The 18,543-nt window shown below is 44.8% G+C and overlaps 1 protein-coding gene across 7 annotated transcripts in view; it reads left to right on the top strand.

Annotated features, from left to right (window-relative positions):
• The first annotated feature begins 7,415 nt into the window (after positions 1-7,415).
• The window catches only part of nav2a (neuron navigator 2a), a 534,653-nt gene continuing 523,525 nt past the window's right edge, over positions 7,416-18,543 (top strand). For 2 of the 7 annotated variants that reach the window (XM_086008162.1, XM_086008160.1), the window contains exon 1: positions 7,416-8,975. In XM_086008162.1, the coding sequence (XP_085864288.1) occupies positions 8,721-8,975 (255 nt within the window). In that variant the 5' untranslated portion in view covers positions 7,416-8,720. The remainder of the gene's footprint in view (positions 8,976-18,543) is intronic. The other 5 variants (XM_086008165.1, XM_086008164.1, XM_086008161.1 and 2 more) reach the window with 4 other exon arrangements.

Below are 18,543 nucleotides of genomic sequence, written 5' to 3'. Positions count from 1 at the left end.
ACCATGTGATAATACATTACACTGTTTTCCCCTTAAAAAAAATTGTATTCCCCTCTCAAATACAACAAAACTTTGGTCTCACTTTTCCCAGCATTACATGTACCACATAGCAAAAACTCCTGGCTTTTTTTCTTTTAAATAAACTACAAATCCAGTTTAATAACAGGTTTGCGGAGCCTTCCTGATCTGCTTACAGAAGGTGTTGAACCAATTTTCTGGCTGTTTTGTTTTGGTTCCGAACTCAAAGAAGTAGGTAACACCACTCTGTTTCTCCACTTGATACAACCTTGTTCACAAAATAATTCAGTACGACGGTTATGGAATGGTTTCAACTCTGTGTCCAGCCACTGATCAGTCCATCCATTCAAGGTGTTTTCATTCACTCTTTTCAGTACTAAGTCCTTTTCAGTCTCATCTGCAACCTGACTTGCATTCACGGGAAAGTCTTTGTCAACTGCACCTAGCGTGAAAATCTCACCTTCACTCCCAACACGAGTCTTCATGTGGCAACCTGGACAAGGCTTCTGCGATTGTGATTTGCTTTGAAGTGCGATATTCAATCGTGTAGTCATATTGTAACAACAACACTGTCCAACGTTGCATTCTTGACGCGGCCATTGCAGGGATGGCAGATTTGGGCCCCAATATTTCTAGGAGCGGTTTGTGATCGGTTATCAGGGTAAACTTTCTGCCGATCAGGAACTGTTGAAATTTCTTGATTCCAAACACTATGGCGAGTGCTTCTTTTTCAATTTACAGGTAGTTTCTTTCGCTCTTTGTGAGGGTTCACGATGCAAATGCAATTGGTTTCTCTTGGCCATCATCCATTACGTGGCTTATGACAGCTCCCATACCTTAGCTAGAAGCATCACACGCTAACTTAAGCTCACGCTCTGTGTCGTAGTGCACAAATAGAGCATCACTAGAGAGACTTCTATTACAAGCGTTGTAAGCTTCCTGTTGCACTTTTGCCCACTTCCACTGGACATCCTTCTTGAGGAGCTCGTGCAATGGAGCTAACATGGTCGCTAACTCAGGCAAGAAACGTGTGTAGTACTGGACCATGCCAAGGAAAGATTGTAAGTCACACGTTCTGTGGCTTTGGAGCATTGATGACAGCATTAGCCTTTTCCTTCACTGGTTGCAAGCCATTTGCATCAACTTTCAGACCAAGGTACACAACCTCGAGCTGCACAACAGGATATTTGCACCTTTTCAATTTGACATTGTGGGAATTCAATCTTTGAAGCACTAAATCTAACACTTCTAGATTGCTTTCCTCGCTGCTTGTTGCGATCAGCACGTCGTCTTGATTGCATAAGCAATTTGGAATTCCTTGCAAAATCTTATCCATCGTAGCCTGGAAGATTTTGGGGGAGGACTTTACACCATACGGTAGCTTAGTGTATGAGTACAGTCCCTTGTGTGTGTTGATAGTGAGATTCTGTTGACTCTCTTTGTCAACATTCAGCTGAGCATAAGCGTGCGGCAGGTCAACCTCCTCCAGCTCTATAACCCTCCGTGATCTCCGCGCTCCTTCACCTCTGGCCTCTTGCGCGCCCCCGATTTTAATTGCTCCTCCATTGGCAGCCGTGCCTTCAGCTGCTTGGGCCCAAAGTTTTCTCGCACGCCATCCTGAGGGTATTGCAGGGAGCAACTTGCCAAAATAAGAGTAACAGAGCAAACCGAAGGCTGAACTCAAGAGAAAAATGAGCTGATTGCGAAGTTCTCTCAGAGCCTGGTCTGTAGGTGCAGCATCGCATTCTTGATGCACTTTTTGCAGTCGTAATCATCTTTCCGCGTCGTGTTGAATAAATAATATTCCTATGAATGTTGTAACTGCTGTTAGTTTGGGGCTATCGGCAGTGCCATGTACTGTTACTACAGCTGGCTTGTAAATTCACAGTATTTATTGTACTTGGTGATATATGTGGATTTTTCAAGCAGTATTTTACTTGGAAGGATGTAATGCAGGTTAGCCGCCCTCTGATCCAAAGGCAGAAGTTTGCGTCTGGCAGTTCCCGGCTGGCTCGTTTCGACACTGACACTTTTGTCCTTCCAGTGTACTTTCCACTCGAGCATTTATTTTTGGCTTGCCTGCAACTTTGGAATCAAGCTACAGCATTACACCTGCACTGTTAATGTCAGAGTGAAGGCCAACGGCTAACGGTACAAAGCAATATATTGTCCAACCGGTAGGCACGTCCTAATCTACAGTAGCCTGAGAATTTTAACAATGCGACTGTTGTCAGTACGGGATATTTATTAGAGCTGTTTGCAGTGCATTTAAATACTGTTGCCAAAAATAAAAATAATTGAGCTCTGTGCTCATGAGTCTCGTTACATGTCCCTGAACAGCAGTGCAAAAGCTGGAGAGAATGGTAATCCTGCTTTTCACACAATTAATTCAAAGTTTGGTGGGTGAAGCAGTTGGTTTCATGTGTGGTTCTCTTATTTGAATCTTGAAAGTTTAGTTTTCTTTGTGTGGAGAAGAAAAAGCTTTTGCCACTGGAATAAGCTGCAGTGCACAGACTGGCCATTTCCACATTGGTTCTTTTACAAAGAGATTTGCGATAAAGAATCGACGTCCTATCTATTTAACTCTTTGGGCGAGATTTTCCTGGCGGGGGTGGGGTGGTGTCAGCAGGTGTGATCGGTGGCGGGTTGGGTGGGAAAGTGCGTTTTTCCCCCCAGCGGGTCGGGACCTCGCTGTGAACCCACCGCCACACGCCTTTCCCCGATGTCGGGTCTGTCAGCACTGAGCAGACCCGACACGCAGCGGCGGGGGACCCAATTCAGGTCATTAGGACCTTGTTCAGAGATCATTAAGAATATATTTGAGCTCACCTTTAGACTTTACGTGCTCGCCCACGGGGTCCTAGCTGCTTGAGCATCACGTCTGTCAAGCTGAGGCAAGAGTACAGTGGCCATTGAATCAGCTGTTGAGTTCAAAGGTAAAGTGAAAGCTCCCACCTTACAGAGATGTCTTCCCTCAACCACAAGCTCTTCCTCACTGCATTTTTTCCAAAACAGATTCCCCATGCTGCAAGTCTTTACACATGTCTCCATCCAGTCTGACCTCATTACCTCTACTTCACCTGCCATCTATTCCATCAGCATGGATGCCCTTTATACTGTCTCACCTTGGTCCTCAGAATCCCACCACGATCAACCCCAACACCAGCAGCACCAACAACAACATCAACCTTCACTGTAATCAACTGACGCTGCACAGGACATAGGGCATCAGCACCCGACCGCATTGCTGTCCAGGAGGCAGGGATGGCCTCATCATGGCCAGATTTACTTCACTTTATGCTGTACACCCTGGATGTGCCAGGTTGGCACCACCCCACACCAAACCATAAAGCATCCCTACAATGCCCAAGCCATTCCTTTCACACTCATGACCATTGCGGGATGGGTATCATTATGTCTCACCATTCACTGCAACTCACTAAGCCACTTAAAAAGGTGAGCAAAAATCTGTCCAAGAACACAAAGTGTTGAAAATAAAGGTCTCAATGTTTGACACCACATTAACAGAAACTTTACATGAACATTGCATAAAACACCCTTGTGTGTTGTTAGTTGGTATGATTGGACTAGAATGAGGGTGTGTGTGAGGGGTGGCTAGTGAGATGGGGATGTGATAATATAGATGGAGAGGGATGGGTGAAGGTGCAAGGTAAGTTGGTGTGAGTAAGGATGTGCAGGAGTAGGGTAGGGGGGGCAGAGTGATGGGGATGTGATAAGAGGCACAGGTTGAGTATGGTTGAGTATGGCTTTGTACTAACGTTTCGTGATCTACTGAGATCATTGAAAGGTTTGCGCCACTGCAGCCTGGTCCTCCTGACCACATTCCTGCTTGTGCCCTCCTCGGCAATGTGCAACCAGGCTGTATTGATCTCCTAGGGAGGTCTCTTCCGCTCCCTGCGTGCTGTGACTCCCTCCATAAGCATATAGAGGGAGTCATGGGAAAGCCTGGGTGCAGGCCTGCACATCTGTGTAGCGCTTGTCAGTGTTTGCAGCATCTCAATGCTGTAGGACACTGACAGCACAAATGTCAAAATAAATTTGGACATGATCCCTTTAAGGAAACCAGCTGATGACGCGTCATCAAATGACATCACCAGACCCGCTTCCTCTAACTGGCCGGGAAACATGCTCGGCAGGCTTAACAAACCCCATCAAGGGAAATCCATTTCAGACAGCGGGCTGATGTCAACAGTGGGGTTCGGGAGCCGCCACCGACGTCGCCCGCCACGGACCCGCCGAGTTTAGCAAATTATCTCTGTAACTTCACCCGTCTCCGTCCCTACCTCAGCTCATCTGCTGCTGAAACCCTCCTCCTTGCCTTCGTTACCTCTAGACTCGACTATTCCAATGCTCTCTTGGCCAGCCTCCCACCTTGCACCCTCCGTGAACTTGAGCTCGTCCAAAACTCTGCCAAGTCCCGTTCACCCATCAACCCTATTCTCGCTGACCCTACATTGGCTCCCGGTCCGGCAACGCCTCAATTTTAAAATTCTCATCCTTGTTTTCAAATCATTCCATGGCCTCGCCCCTCCCTATCTCTGTAACCTCCTACAGCTCTGCAGCATCTCTGCGCTCCTCCAATTCTGGCCTCTTGCGCATCCCTGATTTTAATTGCTCCGCCATTAGCGGCTGTGCTTTCAGCTATTATTTTTTAAATTGAGAAACCAAGTTGAAGGGGAAATGCGCATAGTGCAGGACAATAGCAAGACTGAAAATAAGAGACTAGATAGATCAAGAAATAGTCATTACAGCAACTACTTGCTTTAGCATAAAGGAATGTTGTAAAGTGCTTAACAAATTGGAGTAAAGAAATGGGCGCAGAGCCAGAAGGGAGAGATTGGGAGGGTAGCCTGAAAGCTTGGTCCAAGAGATGGCTTTTGAATAGATTTTTAAAAGTTGGGAGGAGGGTCCCTGATGTACAGAAGGGCAGAGTGTTCTCTGGGGAATTTAGAGCTGGTGTAGATTGCAGGGTTGATGTGGGACTAAGGCCATGAAGAGATTTTCAATGATTTTAAATTTCAAAGTGTTGGGGGCTAGATTTTGCTGTAGGTCGGCGAGAGGGGAAGGTGGAAGGTGACGGGTGAGTGGGATTAGGTGATTCCAAGCATGGGCTTTAGAATCCTAAAGACTGTTGGGATGGAAAACCCAAGTGGTTTAAAGTTTAGAGGCCCTGGGAAAGAATGAGTTTGAGGGTTTTATGAGCCTTGATTTCATCTCTGGTGAGAAGGAACATCCTGTTGGATGGTATATTTGCAACTTAAAATGAACAAGAGAGGAAAGTTCTTGGGGAAAACTGACACAGTAGTGTTGATAAAGTGAAAGTTATGATGAACTTTTTGTTGCATCCTGTCCATAGGTATTAGAGGATTCTACCCAAATATGGAGCAGGCAATGGAGGAGATGCACATTGGAAATCAAAGGAGACCACGTGGCCAAGAATGTCAATAGCTAAACATAAGAAATAGGAGCAGGAGTAGGCCATTTGGCCCTGCGAGACTGCGCTGCCATTCAATAAGATCTTTCCTGCACTATCCCCATATCCCTCGATTCCCATGAACTAAGGCTTACATTGCAACTATCAAATTGAAGAGATGGTAACTGTTGGTTTAGACTTGCTAAAGATGTAAAGGAACTGTGTCTTTGAAAAATTGCAAGTTTCATTTTCCCATTTAAGTACATGTAGATCAAATGCGATTGTTAAGCTATTGTCGTTTGAGAGGACTTCACGTTGTACATGCTGAGAGCATCCAGTCTGAAGGACATTGGTGACGGGAGAATAAAGGCATTAGTAAAAGAGTAAGATAGAGTTTGACTATGAGTGGAGGAGGGTACGGATATGAAGATAGAACCGAGTGGGAGGTAGAACAAAGCTCTGTGTAATCTCTAGTTAATGGGTAAAAGGTAAAAGAGTGAGCCATCAACTACATCACTGATGGACTGATTTGAGAGGAAGCTCGGTAGCCATGATCATAGCTTTGCTGGTTAACTTGTTTGGAAATGTATGGCGCCTGACCCTGTCCAAGTCAACAAAAAAATCATTTACCAAAATGTTCAGAGCTCCAGAAGTGTACAACACAGGCACCGTGATATACAGTGGGACAGCCAAGCTATCATAGTACTGATTGCAGATTTGGCTATGATTTGCAAGGTGATGGTTAATTTGAGAGTAAATGGCTACTTCCATAACTTTAAAAAAATATTATAATTGTAAACGGAATAGGGCAATTGTTTGAAGGATGAAGGGGATAGGGAGAACATAAGCAAATTTCCAAGGGGACGGAAAAGTGGAGTGGCAGAAGGAGAGTTTGACTAAATGCAGAGGTGCACATTGTGTGGGGATTGGAAGGGCAGTAATAGGACCAGAGGTCTTGTTGAAGTTCACAGAGCAGAGGATCTAAAGGCAGGGATAAAACTTGATGCCTATCATAGCAAACAAAATGAATGGAGCTGTGCGGGGGGGGGGATTAAAGTTGGAGAAGAAATGTGAATCAAAAAAGTTGTGCTTCTCTTTAGGAAAGTTGGGAACTGTAAAATCAGGATGGGCGACATGTAGAAAGCAGGAATCACACAAGTTACAAGAGCCAGCTTCAGGAAGGAACCGGAGCACTATAAATAGCTGCCAACTTGGATTAGTGAAACCAAATCCTGGACTTGAAGTTTATAGTAAAGAGTTAAAAATGTCATTCAAATTGAGATTCTTAATGATACTGACATCATTCTATTTGCCACGTGGTTCCTAGCGAGCAAAACCCATTCGCACTGATTAAAATATATTGGAAATCAATCAGTGCTTGAGCATATCTCCCTTATTAAGGAATGTCCCCATAAGTTACATCCCAATTTATTGATATAAAGATGATTAAACTGAGCTTTTTGCAAAAAGGAAATGCACTGTTGTGTCGTACATACACTTGGAAAACAGGTTAAGATGCACAGGGACATATGCCTGAAAGTATGAGAGCAGTTCCAAATAGCTGAGAGGATTCAACTATTACAAAAGCACCAATCTGATGTATTTTGTAATTTATGGCACAAGACATGAACACTGTGAACAGGAATAAGATGGAATTGAGAGTTGGTTTTATAGTGGATATTGCTGTAATAAACTATTAAAGTGCTGTACTAGTTCAACAGTTTATTTATATAATAAGGGTTGAAATGCCAAATACCGTGGTTAAAAACAATTGCAAAGCTATATTTGTCGATTTATTACTCTACCCAGCTTAAAAATAACTTGGACATCCAGTTCTAAATGCGTATCGAGTTTGAGCAGACTGAAAGCTGCATCTCGTTTTGTATGTCGCATTTTCATTCAACTTACAAGAGGGTTGCAGCTTGTGTGACACCGATGTCCATACTAACCTGGACACCTTTAAAAAAAAATCTCAGTTAATCAACTCTTTCGAGGTATGACTCTGAACTGTAGTTATCTAGAGCAAGAGTTACAGAATTGGCCAGTTTGAATCTACAGGCATTTTCTATCCCAGTTTTAATGTGGAGGAGTTGCCTATCTCTTTAATCCTCCCTTTATAGACTTACTGACTCAGGCATAGTTCAAAATTAGTGGCTGTTCATTATAATTTTTTTCTTGCAGCCCACTGAAGCTACAAATGGTCTTTGTGCTACAGTAAAATAATGGCATGTTTAGCCAGTTCTCGGTATATTAGGCCACTCCCTTTTTGCAGTGAATTTTTGTATTCCTGATTTGAGAGAACTGGACCAATCAGACGCTTGCACTCTACCACTGTCAGACCCCTTTGCCTTCTTCTGATTTCAACTGCTTTTTCTTCAGCACAGTCACGGGAATGTGCTAATATAAATCGATGAGCTATCCCGACCGGTTTTGTTTTTTTTGTTATTTTTTTAAATCTGTGTGCAGTAATTTGGCAGTAGCAGCACTGCTTGCTGTACATCTGACTGCCTTTCAGGTGAACCACATTTAAAAATATATATATATATACCTATGGCCAGGAAACTGCATCATCTTCTGATTCGGTAGACTGAATGGACAGTTTGCTCTTCTTTCCGTCTTGCGATTGTGGTTAGCGCTGGTCAGGCTGAGGAGATTCTCTTCCCCCAAGGCACCGTTCCAAGGGCATTGGTCATTAACATATTAAGCTGTGCATCTGCATCTGGACTAAGGCGCTGAAGAGGCTAGACGTTTTGAACTGGAAATTCAGCACACACACACATACACACACACTGTACTTTATACATACATGTGAAGAAGGATCGCAGAGAGCAGGATGTTATTTTACCTTGGGACTGTCGTGATTTTTGAAGGTGGAATGACGGGACAGTGAACACAAAAAAAAAGATCCACAGATCTCGCGAGCTGTGCTTTTCTGCGGAAGGGCTGTTTGTGGAAAATTACAACGTTCAGTCGTTCTGTGCAACCAGCTGCTAAAACACAGACATGTGCTGAGAAAGGGCGGAATGGAGCTGGCTGACTAATAGGGGAAAATAAAATAGAATATTCCTGGTTGACGGAACAGTGGGGAAAATCTTTCAGCTTTGATTGTTCATCACTTAAACTGTGCGTGAGCTTCCCACTCTGGCTGTGCAGACTGCTATAGAAGAACGGATTTCAAAGCACGTAGCTTCTCTCCTGGTGCTGCTGCTGCTGCTGCTGCTGCTTCTGACTGAGTTAGAAGAAGACGTGTCGAGAAGGGGAACAGAAAATGCCAGCAATTCTAGTGGCCTCGAAAATGAAGTCGGGACTGCCTAAGCCCGTCCATAGTGCCACTCCTATCCCGAACGTCACAGCACGGACTCTACAACAGCCGTGTTACCTGAAGCTTGGGACCAAGGTGGAGGTGACTAAACCGACGTATTCGAGCCAGATTCCCCTCAAATCTTCGCATGGGCTTGAGGGCGAAGGGGAGGGGGTACTGCAAGGAAAGATCGCCACCGCAGAAAATGGCTTTGATACTCAGGTCAGAAAAATTATGATTTTCAGTTGACATCTCTTATGTAGAGGAGTCCATTTAAGTTGCTGTGGCATTTAAAAAAAAAGATATATAGTTAGGTATCAAGCAGCAGGATCTTAACATTGTCACTCCTCATTTAACAAAAAAAACCCAAGTGGTAGCGATGTGAAGTGACAGCGTATTCGGTTGGATTTGGCCAGGTGCCCTGCCGTTCAGTATCAACGGCACATTCTACTGTGGCTGCTGGTCAGTTTGACATATCGAGCTACAGTATGTAGGGTAGATTGTTGGGCTCGTGCCAGAATCTGAAGGGATTTGTGCCTACGGCTAATATTGGTATTATTATTAGTGTAAAGATAGTGCTGGAATCTTCTTCACAGACTAGCTGAACTTAATTGCTCAATCCAAGGGACAGATGCTGACTGTTTTAGAAATGCTTTAGTTTTAACCCTGTATGCTCATAAGGCAGAATTTTCATCAAATGAATTTAAGAAGGAAAACTATAAACAGCTTAGTGGAAGCAAATGGGACCAAGTTACAGCCTGTAAACATTAATAAAATTGTAAGGGTTAATTATTAATTGTGTGTCTTGATTTTTGGCTTAGTTTCTATAATACATCTCCTGAAATTGTATAAACTAAAATGAAGGCCTTGTCGGATTTGTTCTGCAGTTTCATGTAGCCTTCTGCAGCCTTTCAAAGGAAGCTAAATTAGGTAATGTTTCATTTGGTACTCTGAATAGTATCCAGCTAATGGCTGAGATTGCTGCGAGCCTCCATTTGTTGTAATGCAACATTGCCTATTTTGGGCAAATAAAATTGGGAGAACGTTATACGATATGGAAAAGAAAATCAAGCTTTTATGTCTTTTAACCCATAAAATATTGTATTCCAAACTATAAAAAAAAAGCTGAGTGTTTTTACATTTCTGTGTCTATTCCTGTGATGGGTGAAGGTGTGAATTCTTGAACTGTCATCATTTATGGTAGTGAGAATGTTTTTTTTCTTAAGATATGCATTCCAAGTTGTACTTTAGAGTTGTAATTTAGACTCGAGATATTTGGACAATGGAGCATCGAAGATTTGACTTTGGCAAACTGGTCAATTGGGGACATTGAATTGTGGCTGTGGAAAAGCAAGTTCAGGGCTGGAGGGGAGCCTGAAGGAAAGATGGCTAGTGGAGCTCGCTGCAGCTGAGAGATGGTAAATGAGCAAATGAAATGTGACATTGCCAGATTCCTGAATTGGGATGGTTTTCAGTTCGGAGCAGTAGGATTTGGGGGTTCATTAAAGGTAATTAAAAGCAACACCTCAAGTGGATGAGACCATACGAAAGGTGACGGAATGTTGGGTTTATATGTGAGGAAATACAAAACCTGAAGAAGGACTTGGAAAAATTGGGGCTATTTTCATTAGTGCAGGGGAGATTAAAGGGTGATTTGATAAAGGTGTTCAAAATTATAAAGGGGTAGGGAAGAGTATATAGAAATGAGTCTGTTTCAAGTAGTTGAGAGTTTTTTTTTAAAAAAGGATATAGGTACAAGATTTAGGACAAAGAGCCCCAGAAACATTTTAAACAGAGGGTTGTGAGGCCGTGGAATGCACTACCAGAGTTAGCGATAGAGCCAGAGACCACGTCAACATTTAGAAATAGGTTGGATAGGTGGTTGGAGGAAAGGGGAATAAAGGAATATGGGAACAGACCGGACACATGGGAGGATAAACGATGGCCCCATTTCTGTGTTGTAATTTCTATGTAATCTTGCTGTTCTGCCGCAGATATCCAGCTGTAATAACCACCCGTTTGCTGTTTGTTGCATAGCTCTTTCACATTGCACAATTCTGGCTGTGCAAACCACCGCTGAGCTAGTTACAAGGTGGTTCAGGCAAGTTGCCATCCTGTGTATGTGGCCAATTTATGTAATGTGTAGAGTTACAGTGCCTCACAGCGTGTGGGTTGCCAGTCTAACAATTCTATTCATATGCTCGACAGAAAAAGCTTGCTTCTTTGGTTCTCATCTTACTGAAGCTAGTTGACCCTACAGTTTTGGAACTTCAAATTGTTGGCACTTAATAGTATAAGATATGGTTGCCAAGGTATGGTCCAGTTTATACTGAAAACATCTTTAAAACTGCTGCTTTGCTGCAGTCTTCATTTACATGGATACTTGTTGCTCCCACTATATCCAGATTGTGCCACTGCCGGCATTGATTCCTATGCATTAACGTTGTCAGCTCTTAAATAATTCTTGATGTTTAAACACATAGGATACATGTGGCAACAACAGTATATGAAAAATAAATTAATGAGGGACACTAACCTTATAACTAGCTAGCGCTGTACGGTACAACAAGAGTAGTTTATTTTGCACAGCTTCAGGTCCCCAGCGTATATTCTGTTGATGTAATGCAGAGTCTGCTTTTTGCATTTAGGTAACAGAAGTTTTGAACTTAATCTGTGGGACTTGGTAATAAATGTTCGAGAGCGAGAGGAGTGCAGATAAGGTTTTCTGCATTTATTGTTGGTTTATTGAGCTTATATAGAAAGCTTCATCAAACTCTGCCAGCTATGCTCCTACCTTTAGTACTGCTGTGGGAGATTTTTTTATTTACTTATTCACGGGATCTGGGTATTCTGCGGCGAGTGACTCACCTGACTCTCCAAAGCCTTTCCACCATCTACAAGGCACAAGTCAGGAGTGTGATGGAATACTCTCCACTTGCCTGGATGAGTGCAGCTCCAACAACACTCAAGAAGCTCGACACCATCCAGGACAAAGGAGCCCGTTTGATCGCCAACCTATCCACCACCTTAAACATTCGCTCCCTCCACCACCAAGGCCAGCATTTATTGTCCATCCCTAGTTGTCCTTGAGAAGGTGGTGGTGAGCCGTCGCCTTCAACCGCTGTGAAGGTACTCCCACAGTGCTGTTAGGGAGTGGGTTCCAGGATTTTGACTCGGCGACGATGAAGGAAAGGTGATATAATTCCTAGTCAGGATGGTGTGTGACTTGGAGGGGAACTTGGAGGTGGTGGTGTTCCCATGCGCCTGCTGCCCTTGTCCTCCTAGGTGGTAGAGGTCATGGGTTTGGGAGGTGCTGCCGAAGAAGCCTTGGCTACTTGTTGCACTGCATCTTGTAGATGGTACACACTGCAGCCACAGTGCACCGGTGGTGGAGGGAGTGAATGTTTAAGGTGGTGGATGGGGTTCCAATCAAGTGGGCTGCTTTGTCCTGGATGGTGTCGAACTTCTTGAGTGTTGTTGGAGCTGCACTCATCCGGGCAAGTGGAGAGTATTCCATCACACTCCTGACTTGTGCCTTGTCGATGGTGGAAAGGCTTTGGGGAGTCAGGAGGTGAGACACTCGCCACAGAATACCCAGCCTCTGACCTACTCTTGTTGCCACAGTATTTATGTGGCTGGTCCAGTTAAGTTTCTGGTCAATGGTGACCCTACAGGATGTTGATGGTGGGGGATTCAGAGATGGTAATGCCATTGAATGTCAAGAGGAGGTGGTTAGACTCTCTCTTGTTGGAGACGGTCATTGCCTGGCACTTGTGTGGTGCGAATGTTACTTGCCACTTATCAGCCCAAGCCTGGATGTTGCATTAATGTAAGTTCAGGAACAAAATAAGCAGCTGGTGTCAAGAATTGTTTTAATGGTTTTGTAATTACGAGTTTACAAGTTTGTTCCCTATAGCTCATTGGAAGCACAGAAGTACTGCTAGAAAACCAACATAGATTCTTGAGTTATATAACTACATACAATATGTAATGGACTCAACTTTCCCCCTCTATTTTGAGATCTCTTCTAGTAGAGAAGATGGTCTTCATTTAGGAACACTTGTCTAGGGATGGGACGTTGACGGTTTGCACTATTTGGTGGTGGAACATGAATTTGCATTTGGTGATTCCACACATTGAGGGTTCCTGAACTTAGTTGAGAGTAGCGAACAGAGGTGAGATGCAAATTTAGTGAACCTAATTGTTCCCACATGCCAGCTGGAAGATTATTGCTGTGTAGAAGTAGTCTACTTGTCTGCCCGCTCGAGTTTGGGGATGGTTGTATATCGTGGGAGCATCGAAATCATGAGAAAAACCTCACTTGGCTGTTGTGATCCCTGTGAACTGTCAGGCAATTATGTCGCTGCTGCACATCAAGTCTGAGGAAGAGAGTTGAACATAACTGGTATAATAAAAGAAGCATTTTTAAAACCACCATTTCCCCCTAAAACTAAACTTTTCAAGATGTTTTATCAGCATCTTCATATTTTTGCTAAGTGTTAAATTGCATGTGCGCTAAATTATAGAATGCTCTGTTGTGACGACATAAATCTATGAACACTGACCAGTGACTTTTGCAAGCTGCACTGATCACAGCGCCTTTACATGGCGTCCCTTACTGTTGTCTATATAAAAAAAAATGGAGTATCTATATATGCATTTAGCACCAGGGGCCAATGGATACCAATTGTTGAGCTGGAACCCTTGACTGATTACTTTGCTCCCTCCCTACCCCCCTCCCCACCTCCCCCGCCCGCCCCCCCCACCCCACCCCAAAACAGCTTCCTCGCCAATCCAAGGGGCACTGAGTCTAATCTGCATTCCTCACTAGTGCTTGAGCTAAAGTTAGCTAGCTTGTCATAAATCAGAGGTTGAACCCGGAAGCTTTGAGATCTTTGTGGCTGAATGCCACATCACGTGGGGCATTCTCCCACTGAGCCACCAGGAGACTGCTGGTCAGAGAACAGGAATGCAACTTGCACAGCCTCCTGTACATTACCACTGCGTGGTTATTCAAACCTCTGCGATCCAAATCAAATGGCAAAGGTTTAAAATGCCAGCATCATTTCTAAGTTCTATTTTCAGCAAAGATTTCAGTAAAAATAAAAACGCCTTTGTTTGCACTGTTGCAAATGCTGAGATGAGTCAAACGCCTTTTTACTCGTATAAATATTTTGCCGAATAATTTTTCTGAATTAGCATGCTGTATGTTAAGGTAGAATGGAACCAACATGTGGAGTCCTGTATAGATGACTTGGACATAGGGAGCACAAGATCAAAATTTGCTGATAACACAAAAATAGTGGGGTTTGGCAAGCAGCGCAGAGGCTACAGGTTAGCGCATTGGACAGACAACTGGCGGATGTAGTGCATGTGGCAAAGTGTGAGGTAACAAATCTCGGGAAGGAAAACGAGAACTAGGAATGTGCACTCAGTGGAACTATGCTGAAAGGTGTAAGATGAACAAAGGGTTCAAATCCATAATTCCCTGAAACTACTAACGCAGGAAATTAAAGCCGGAGGAAAAAGGCCAATAGCATTTTGGGGTTTTGAAAATAAGAGTGCCTTGGGCCTAGAAATTCGGTGGGCTGCGCCACCAGTTAGCGCCTAAAGAGGGCACTCAGTGGCTTTAGCGCCACTGGCCACGCCTCCCGCGATATTTAGCTGGGGCGCTAATGGTGGCGTTAGCCTGTTGCGCTGCGCCGCCACCGATGATGTCATCGGTGTGCGCAGTGCCCCGCTACCGCCCCGATCTCGATATTCGGTAGCACCCGCCTCTGTAGCGCCATTTGCAAATCGCGCCCGGTTCACGGGGCCTTCCTATGGTGGCAGTGGCACAAATTAAGGTGGAGGTGCGGGGCGGCCGTTTTTTTTTCGGCGGCCGCCTGCCAGCACCTCCGTCCCCGGCCTCCTGATCTCCCCCCGCGGCAGTGCCGGCTGTTTTCCGAGAGCCCAGCACTTCTCCTCGGTGCCGGGCTCTTTTGCCGGCACTCGCGATCTCTGATCGCGATGGTGCAGGCCCCTCCCCCTTAAGCATGGGAGGAAGGCCTGCAGCACCGCAGCGTGTGGCGCTGCGGCACGTTGCGCTGTGATATTCAGTTTCAGCGCCCTAAGAGGGACGCGGAGCGCCTCGAGCCTCGCCCCGTCTCCCTCTTGGGGCGATCAAGCTGAATTTCCGGCGGTTGCTACTGCTCCGATCGCTGCTCTAATTCCGGCGCCCAGGCGATCTTGGCGCCCCGTTTGCGGCCCCACCGAATTTCTCCCCCCAAGAGTCAAGAGGGCTTGATAAATTTGTACAAAGCAATTGTTAGTTCACAGTTAGAGTACTATCTGCAGTTTTGGTTACACCATTATAGAATGGACATTAAAGCCATACAAAGCATGCAGCCTAAAATCATCAGGGTATTAGCAGGGATTGGAAACTGTAGTTTTCAGGAGAGACTTGAGTTACTGGGACAATTTCCATTGGAGCAGAGAAGGACAAGAATAAATTTAATCGAGGTTTTTAAAATGATGTATCGTGTCAATAGGGAAAGATTGTTTCCTCTGGCTGGGGAGTCAGACACGAGGGTCCATTCATTTAAATGGCCATTGAGAGTGAAGAGAGGCTAGGCAACATTTCTTGACACAGAGAGTCATTAGAACATGGAAAGCTTCGCCACTGGGATTGGTTGAGGCAGAGGGCGTTCTGCCTTCATAAGAGAAGAGTAGATAACTGTTTGATGCAGGGAGAGATCAGGAAAATTGGATTTGTTTTGGAGTGTTCCCTCAAAGAGCCAGCACAGAAAAGGCGGGCCTCATTCTGTGCTACAAACTTATTTGGTTGCTTAAAAATGTGACTCTGTGCTCGGTTCCTCCTTGTGCCCAAAGTACTGCACGTGTGATTCACTGGATGAATTTGGTTTCATATTCCTGCTACATTGCAGTTCAGCTCCCTTTTTGTTTGAGTGTTGGCAACTCAGTAAAACTTCAGTTGTGAAATTACAAAGGAAATCATTGTATTGCAATCCGTATGTTAATAGAATGATGGAAGTTTATGGCACATAAGGAGGCCATTTGGCCCATCATGTCGTCTGTGCTGGGGAAGGAGTTAGAATAATTTGAATAAAGCTGGTTTTACTTTGTATGTAACCTGATAACATCTATCCTAAGGATACACTTCACAATGACTCTAGATCAGCATTCACTTATACAATACTAGCTGGAGGAGCCCGGGTTGCACCTGAACCAGAGCGGGACAAATATCCTTGCGGGGAGGTTTGCTAGCACTGTTGGGGGGGGTTTAAACTAACTTGGCAGGGGGATGGGATACAGAGGGGAGCTGAAATAGGGGGGGATGTGCTGCCAATTATAGAGAAAAAAACAAGTCAGCTTGGTAGACAGGGCAAATATATAAGGGCAAGGCTGGATGGCATCTATTTTAATGCAAGGAGTCTTGCGAATAAGGTGGATGAACTGAAGGTGTTGATAAACACATGGGAGTATGATATTGTTGCTATCACGGAGACATGGTTGAGGGAAGGGGAAGACTGGCAGCTCAATATTCCGGGGTACAGAATCTTCAGGCGAGACAGAGGGGGAGGTATAAGAGGAGGGGGTGTCGCAATATTAATTAAGGAGTCAATTACTGCAGTAAGGAGGGATGATATATTAGCAGGGTCCTCCAATGAGGCCATATGGGTGGAGCTTAAAAACAAAAAGGGGGCAAGCACTTTGCTGGGAGTGTACTATAGGCCTCCAAACAGTCAGGGGGAGATAGAGGAACAGATATGTAGGCAAATCTCAGAGAAATGTGCAAATAATAGGGTAATAATAATGGGGGATTTCAACTTCCCCAATATTAACTGGGATAGTCAGAGTGTGAAAGGCTCAGAGGGTGTAGAATTCTTAAAGTGCATCCAGGAGAGCTTTTTGAGCCAGCATGTAGAAAGTCCTACAAGAGAGGGGGCGGTACTGGACCTAATTCTAGGGAATGTGGCCGGCCAAGTGGAAAAAGTGCTAGTAGGTGAGCACTTTGGTGATAGTGACCATAATATGGTAAGATTTAAGGTGGCCATGGAAAAGGACAGGGATGGGCCGGAAATAAAGGTTCTAAATTGGGGGAAGGCCGATTTTAATAGGATAAGGCAGGATCTGGCCAAAATGGACTGGGATCAGCTACTTGTAGGAAAATCCGCATCGGAGCAATGGGAGGCTTTCAGAAGGGAGATTGAGATCATACAATGGCAACATGTTCCCGTAAAGGTCAAGGGTGGTTCCAAAAACCACAGGGAACCTTGGATGTCAGGGGATATACGGGAATGGATTAGGAAAAAAAGGAGGGCTTTTGGTAGATACAAAAGGCTAAAGACGGAGGAAGCCCTAGAGGAGTACAAAAAGTGCAGGGGGATACTTAAAAAAGAAATTAGGAGATCAAGGAGGGGCCATGAAATAACACTGGCAAGCAAAATAAAGGAAAATCCGAAGATGTTTTATAAGTATATTAAGGGTAAGAGGATAACTAGGGAAAAAATAGGGCCCATTAGGGACAAAAGTGGCAATCTGTGTGTGGAGCCGGAAGATGTAGGAGGGGTTCTGAATGAATTTTTTGCGTCTGTTTTCACTATGGAGAAGGACGATGTAGACATAGAAATAGGGCGGGGGGACTGTGATATGCTCGAACATATTAACATCGAGCGGGGGGAGGTATTGGCGGTTTTAGCTGGCCTAAAAATGGATAAATCCCCAGGCCCGGATGAAATGTATCCCAGGCTGCTGTGGGAGGCAAAGGAGGAGATTGCGGGGGCTCTAACACATATATTCAGGACCTCTCTGGCCACAGGGGATGTGCCAGAGGACTGGAGAACCGCTAATGTAGTACCATTATTCAAGAAGGGTAGTAGGGAAAAACCGGGGAACTACAGGCCAGTGAGCCTAACATCAGTGGTAGGAAAATTATTGGAAAAAATCCTGAGGGACAAAATTTGTCTCCACTTGGAGAGGCAAGGATTAATCAGGGATAGTCAGCATGGCTTTGTCAAGGGAAGATCATGTCTGACTAATTTGATTGAATTTTTTGAGGGGGTGACTAGGTGTGTGGATGAGGGTAACGCAGTGGATGTGGTATACATGGATTTCAGTAAGGCCTTCGATAAAGTCCCGCACAGGAGACTGGTCAAGAAGGTAAGAGCCCATGGAATCCAGGGTGCCTTGGCACATTGGATACAAAACTGGCTTAGTGGCAGAAGGCAGAGGGTGATGGTCGAAGGTTGTTTTTGTGACTGGAAGCCTGTGGCCAGTGGGGTACCACAGGGATCGGTGCTGGGTCCCTTGCTGTTTGTGGTCTACATTAATGACTTGGATATGAATGTAAAGGGTATGATCAGTAAGTTCGCGGATGATACAAAAATTGGTAGGGTGGTAAATAGCGAGGAGGGTAGCCTCAGTCTGCAGGACGATATAGATGGGTTGGTCAGATGGGCGGAACAGTGGCAAATGGAATTTAACCCGGAAAAGTGCGAGGTGATGCACTTTGGGGGACTAACAAGGCAAAGGAATACACAATGAATGGAAAGACCCTAGGCAAGACGGAGGGTCAGAGGGATCTGGGTGTGCAAGTACACAGATCCCTGAAGGCGGCGGAACAGGTGGATAAGGTGGTAAAAAAGGCATATGGGATACTTGCCTTCATTAGCCGAGGCATTGAATATAAGAGCAAGGAGGTTATGATGGAGCTGTATAAAACACTGGTTAGGCCACAGCTGGAATATTGTGTGCAGTTCTGGTCGCCACACTACAGGAAGGATGTGAT

This window comes from Somniosus microcephalus, chromosome 15 (assembly GCF_052327205.1).
Source record: "Somniosus microcephalus isolate GS21.2 chromosome 15, FLI_Smic_1.0, whole genome shotgun sequence".
NCBI classification, from domain to species: domain Eukaryota; kingdom Metazoa; phylum Chordata; class Chondrichthyes; order Squaliformes; family Somniosidae; genus Somniosus; species Somniosus microcephalus.
The sequence above is the reverse complement of the archived record's forward strand: the minus strand, read 5'-3'. Positions and strand labels throughout refer to the sequence as shown.